The sequence below is a fragment of the Mytilus californianus genome, unplaced genomic scaffold (assembly GCF_021869535.1).
Source record: "Mytilus californianus isolate M0D057914Y unplaced genomic scaffold, xbMytCali1.0.p SCAF_14, whole genome shotgun sequence".
Taxonomy (NCBI): Eukaryota; Metazoa; Mollusca; class Bivalvia; order Mytilida; family Mytilidae; genus Mytilus; species Mytilus californianus.
Window position 1 is genome coordinate 5,544,357 of NW_026262626.1, and position 6,976 is coordinate 5,551,332.

At 33.2% G+C, this 6,976-nt stretch overlaps 1 protein-coding gene across 3 annotated transcripts; it reads left to right on the top strand.

Annotated features, from left to right (window-relative positions):
* The first annotated feature begins 269 nt into the window (after positions 1-269).
* LOC127724086 (MICAL-like protein 2) lies at positions 270-2,371 on the top strand. Of its 3 annotated transcripts, none has more exons than XM_052230939.1 (2): positions 270-449; positions 1,297-2,371. In XM_052230939.1, exons 1-2 carry the CDS (start codon positions 374-376, stop codon positions 1,986-1,988), a joined length of 768 nt encoding a protein of 255 aa, XP_052086899.1. In that variant the 5' UTR covers positions 270-373; the 3' UTR covers positions 1,989-2,371. The 3 variants fall into 3 exon arrangements, with proteins under 3 accessions (XP_052086899.1, XP_052086900.1, XP_052086902.1); XM_052230940.1 differs by having other exon boundaries at positions 274-449; positions 1,324-2,371; XM_052230942.1 differs by having other exon boundaries at positions 274-449; positions 1,327-2,371.
* Positions 2,372-6,976: the final 4,605 nt, after the last annotated feature.

Sequence of the window (6,976 nt, forward strand, 5' to 3'; positions counted from 1 at the left end):
GGTTTCAGCCAGAAACTTATATTTGTATATTGTAACAAGGGGATGGCTGTTAGACTAATTTTAAATCTTCAAAGTGTTCTAATAATTAATAATTCAAATCCCACCGCGTGAGGAAGGAAAGTCGTTTAACTTGTGGTGACCTACATAACAGACAACCGATCCTTCAAGTTGAGGGTCCTGTTTGATTTTCCGATCGATAATTGACGTCATCCGTTATTGGTATGCGATGGTTATTCATATTCATATGATAAGCTCATGTGACCTTCATAAAATACTTAAATAGCTATGTATATCTCTTCCGTCTTCACAAGCTTTTGTAGTTTTCAGAAAATATCAGTTCAATATTTTCATCCTGTAATCCATAAGATCGACGATGGATGTTACATATAGGAGTACCAAACTGTTAGTGGTTATCTGCTTTGCAGTATTAAATTCTAAACCTGGAATTGGTAGGTCATATTTAAACAGATTCAAAATTTCGAATGATTGTGCAAGACGCTATTTTTTTTTGTTACTGGCTAAAAGTTCCTTTGATTACTTCCTTATTTGAAATTTATCGTTGTGAATTTACAATATCAATTTTAAACTATTTGTAAACATGAAATACTACCATACGCTTAACCTGTTAACAATATAATATATCAACTTAGTTAAAGCAGATTTTGTATGCGGTTAAAACGGTGTATTTCCAACATGAATACCATGGGAATGAATATAGATCCTAAACAAATTAATAATATTATATACCAATTCTCTTAAAATTCAGTTGATAAATCTTTTTGAAATTTGATCAATTCTGGTTCTTTTAAGATAATTTTATTTGACTTTTAACAGTAAAATTAAAAATAGCATCATATTCATAGATGGTAGTCTTTTTTAATAGAGCTTGGATAAATCAAAATTATGGGAAAATAAGTGTCCTTGTTTTTTAAATACAAGTTTAAAAAACTAAAATTTCCGGAGGAAAAGGGAAGTCGTTGATTTATCATATAAAAATAAATGAAACAAAGATAAATAAATAAGTGTTTATATGTAAGAAAAGTATATTCGGAATAACAAAAATGTGGAAATATTTAGTAAAAGTGCTTTGATGCTTTTTTTTATTACATTGAGAAATGCAGAGATTACAAATTTTTTAATGCATTGACTAGAAAAAACCTAGAGTAATAAACTACCTGTGTTAAAGAAGGGGGAAATGACACAGCGACTACGCTTAAGAGTTAAGTGTTTTGTCTTATAGTTTTTCGGTTTACCAATCAGTTGAGATTACAATTAGTTATTTTTCGTATCTTTCAGCATTGAAACATGTCAATGACATTGCAGCAGCAACTGTCCTTCAGACAACAACCGACCAAAACACGTCAGATAGTTCTGTAACGACTACAAGAGACTCAAACATTACCGATCAGACAACGGAACTCTCAAATGTTACCATTCAAACAACGATAACTCCAAATATTACGAAAGAACCAACAACGGAAAATTCTAACATTACTATGGAGCCAACAACTCAAAATTCAAATATTACCATGGAACCCATAACTAAGGCCTCAAACGTGACAGTAGAACCAACAACGAAAAACCCAAATGTTACAGTAGAACCAACAACCAAAAACCCAAATGTTACAGTAGAACCAACAACTAAACACCCCAATGTTACAGTAGAACCAACAACAAAAAACCCTAATGTTACAATAGAACCGACAACTAAACACCATAATGTTACAGTAGAACCAACAACAAAAAACCCTAATATTACAATAGAACCGACAACTCACCAAAGAAATACGTCTACACCAATGTCAACTCCAAAAACGAAACCACATTCAACAACACATGCAATGCCGGCCACCACAAAGAAGTATAAATTCAATGGTGCAAGTTTTGGAGGAGGAATTGCTTTGGGAGTGGGAGTATCAGTTGTTATAATACTGATTGTTTACTTTTTGAAATGCAGAAAAAGTGATGCGGGATACGACAGAATGTGAAGCTAACAATATTTGCTTATAATTATAATTTTGGTAATCTCATTTTCTTAATACTGATTTTATATATAAGACCATTCTAGTGAATCATTATGTCATTGTCCTGCTATGAATTCCAATTACCATTTGGGGAAAAAAGGAATTCATTATACAAAATCCCTTAAGCCAACTGACAAAACTCAAAGAAAAAGAACAGTGCTTTTATTTTTGTACTTTATATTAAAGTCAAAGTGAGACCTTCAACACAGGACTACAGTTCACACCTCGATGGAAGTTCACGACGGATCAACAATTTCGGGAACACAAGTGAAATATTACTTTTACCAATGTATTTATTTTTATATGATTTACAATTTGTTTTTGTTATATAAAATATTACTTAAACAAAGTTTTGTTAGCTTTTTATCAATAGTTGATTGATTGTTTTTTTTTACTCTCAGTGACAAATATTTCAGGACGAGAACAACTTAACAATAAATACAACAGGTATAGGTCCAACAATAGGGGATCGACTGACATATTGGGCGGGAAATAATACTGCCACTGGAAAATGATAGGGACAGAACCTTAGTCTTGAAACAGGCCACTTACGGACCACCAAGAATTTGCAAGGGTTCTTAACGTGCAGACAGCGTGGCACTTTCTCTACACAAGGCTTCAGATTTAACGTCCCCATTCTGAACGGACGTTGCTGCGAATTTATACACCACGCAAACCTCAACGAACGCCCACATTTTGCAAGGGTTTTACTGCCTGTCGGAAGAAGACCAATGATGACCCTATTTCTATACACCAGCCATCCTTGTGATTTTTTTATCATTAGTTATGCATTACTATTTTTGTATCATTTTTATTTTTGTATCATTTTTTATAAAACGGACACCAATCCTAAATCATACTCATATGATATGAAAACAAACTCGTTGATGCAACTTCCTGGTATGGGTATGACAAGGGGGTGCAACATCTTGGTCACTTCGCAAGGTATGCAATCTGTTTACGTTACCAGTTTTGCATTGTTTATAAATGTAAGGGAGCTACCATTTGATTTTTATGGGGGGAAGGCTAGGATGAAATTTAAAAAAATAGGCAGGACAGGAGTTTTGAGTAAAACAAAAGGCAGGATGAGACACTTTGCAAAAAAAAAAAAGGCAGGATGACAATTTATGTAAAAATAAGTCAGGATAAACTAAAAAAAAAGTCAGGACCGAATAGAGTGAAAAATTAAAAGGCAGGACAGAGATTACGACTAAAAAAAATACATACAAAATTTTTTATCCTTGCACCCCTCTCCCCCCCCCCCCCCCCCCCCATAAAAATCAAATGGCAGCTCCCTAAGAATGTTATTCTACCCTTTACATAGTTTTCCTTCGCAACGTTATCACCATTTGATTGTAATTCTTTGCTTTTTCGCTATAACTTTTGTCCGGTGATTTATCATGCAATTATATACTAGAACTATAAGGACAGTTCATTCTAATTGTTTAAACGACCGGTTTTGGTCGAATACGTGATTACTTAGGTGTCCGTCGGTCTGTTGTCTGTCATTAATTTTTCAAAGAGAGTTCAACTCTGAAGCTAGTATACTGAAATCATTCAAACCAATCAGACGTCATGATTGATTCTCGCTATATAAAAATGTTCTGACTCTATTATTGCAGGCATGACTACAACTTCTAAAAATAAAATTGGGGTAAAATGCAAGTGTATAGTCTTATATCTTGAAAATTATAATAGATTGAGAAAATCCGACAGGTGCCTAAATGTTAAGAATGTCAAGATCTACCTGCTCTTCATTTATTCAAAAAAAATCAATGTGTATCTATAAAGGAGTTATTGCCCGTAAATGATGATATTTGTTTTACTAATTTTAGTAGTTTTGCTCATCAACGTGAAAACTACAGTAGATAGACAACGCTGAAAAAAAAATTTGATCATTACTATACGATCTACAAAAATGTCAACATGACTGAATATACAAATTGAGCCCCAAAGAAGAGTTATTGTCCTTAAATGACTTATGGTTACACAATTTATCAGTTTCGCCTATTATATTAAACACGTTTGGGTTATCTGACAGTGTGAATGGTGTATATGTCTATCGAGAAATTGAAGGAAGCAAAATTATGGAAAAGATGCAGACATTGAATATGGAATTAATACATTTGTAAATCCCAACAAAAACAGAAGTGAAACTGTCCTAATTAGTTTCTGGGAAAATGTGTCTTTCAGATCATTTTATGACCTATACTATCAGTTCAAGTTTATATTGCGGGAAACGATGTGCTGTTTTTTTTTAAAGAATCCTATATATTTAGATTGAGCCATCATAACTATATCGAATATCTTTTTGATGAGGCCTGATTTATACATATTAAATTAATTTTGATACATAATAATAATTTTAGGTTAACAACAGGAAAACTTTTAATAGATTGCAATGCACAAAGTTCAAGCTCTTATAACTATTGGTGAATTACGGTGTCATAAAATCCTGCATACATCCATATAAGTGTGTCATTATTATGTTGAATACATGTAAGCATGGTGAAAATTTCGCTCTGCATAACATCGTATCGCTTTATTATATTGATTCAGTGGTATCAAAACTACATCATGTACAATACATTTCCCGGCAAAAATAAATTTAAACAGACAACACATAAATCTATAACATTTTGCATTATCTCCGCCAACATTTATGTCAGCAGGTATATGGGCTTTTTCATTGCGCTTAACCATTTTATTAACTTTTTAACCAATATATTTCTTTTGCTAGGCATCCAAATAAAATAATGGTTAAATTTGATACACTAGAAAACTGTTACCTGCAATATGATGCATGGTCCTTTGAAATGATATTTATAACCAATTGTACTGCCTAATGAAGACAACTAAGTAAAAATGGTCATTCGTTTATATTTCTGTAAAAGGAATCAACTCACAAGTCGTAACAGACTTCCAAAACTTTACATTGTTCATGCAACTTTTATCATTATCTGGTAAAATCAAAACTTGTGTTAATAGTAATCACTGCTCCATTTTAATACCACAAACTAATGTGTGCAAGCCTATGTTCATAATCTATTTTTATATGCTGTGTTTTGCAGACTATTGTTTAATAGAAAAACAAAGGATATGGGTATCAATCCATGACGACACAAAATCAGTACATGGACAGCAACAAAAAAAAACAATAAGCAAAGGAACAGTGCTTTTATTGCTGTTCTTCATCTCAAAGTCACAGTGAGGCCTTCAACACGGAGGTCTCTTTTGCATCTTCCTTCTCTCTTTTATATCTTCCTGCATGTAACAACAATTCTCCACTACCTTTTCTATTACAAATTAAGCTAAATATCAAATTTCTTTTAATCAACACAACGTATCGGATTTGATCCTCCTCAAAATCATGAATAATTGGATTTAAAATTTAGAAATTAATTTTATAGCTGTAAAAACCTTCCTTTATATAATGTATACAAGGCCTTTGAGTCTAGGCACAAAAACTGTTCAAAGATGGAATAAAAATGGGAAAAAAAAATACATTCTGCACTTTTAAGCTCACCTGACCCGAAGGGTTATGTGAGGTATTATCATCTCTTCTCTTTCATCTTCAATTTTCACATTTAAACATACTGTAAAACCACTTTGACCAATTGGAACCAACTTGTCAAGAATCTTCATTGGAAGATACTTACGAGTTTGAATTTTTTGTTTGGATCAGACATTCAAAATGGCAAACAGGACCAAAATGTTTGAGATTTTAAAGATCTTTTGAGTAAACACTTGGTTTATTAAATTGAGACATTACCGGAATGACCCAAAGACAGTCCTTTACTGATTTTGTGTTTTTGCTGTCAATCCATATCAAGATGGTCATCACCATGGTACAAAGTTCAACATACAACCTTACCAATAATACACACAGAAACCGTCGCACACATTTAAACCAAATCCAACAATTACTATCCAAACTGATCTGTGTCCATACTTGTTACAATAATAAAATTTATTGTCAGAATGCGTTCTTTCTTGTTCGTATTTTTTTCTGTAAACTGTTTTAACTGTACGTAGTACTTGAAAACCTTGACAATGTAACAAGATGAATTTAAAGTGAAATAGAAGGAAATTATGCATCGTTTGTACTCCAAACTTGTATACTGAACAGATATATCATGTTATGGAGGAGTATTTGCGAAAAATACCAGTCAAGGGACGGTGAAATTTCCCAAGCCGGTAGGCTAGGGAAATTTGGTCCCAAGACTGGTATTTTTCGCAAATACCCCTCCATAACATGATATATCTGTTTAATTACACCGAATAGATTTTGATTGAAACTGTCTGTACATGTGAAGGGAAATCGTATAGTACCGCGGGAATTATACATGTACTTATAAGTGTTAGTGCTGTCTTTTTGTGCATAACGTCATGGTATCTATATGTGTAAACGTCATTGTTATTCCATCATTAATTCGTTCATTTGTATAGACATTTTTTCCCCCTCTTTATATATATATTTCTGACAGTTTACGGTTTAACTCAATCAATAGTGCTTAACCATGTTATCGGGAAAAAGTGAGAAAGGTTCCGAATAATTTTGGCGGGAACAGGCTCGCGAGGGTAAAAAGGGAATATCCAAAATGGCAAATACCACGGCCGAGAGGGGAATTTGAGGCAAATTCACCGGCAGTGGTGAAAAAACAGGCAAATTCGTTTGAAATGAGGAAAAAATGTTAGAATATGCGAGAAATACACTGGCTAACAACCAATCAAAATCCGGCATTCTTATATAAGGTGTAATTATATTAAAAATAAGCTTGACTGTTGCGAATTAAAATGGTTTTCTTGCGAAATAAGAGTAAATCGACTTGATCGCTAGTAGTTTTACCAGACAAAGCCAGTTCTGCGCTCGTAATGGACCGATTCACGTAACAACAACAACAAAACACAAACACGATTCAGAAGATTACAACAGGAAACGATACCTATAC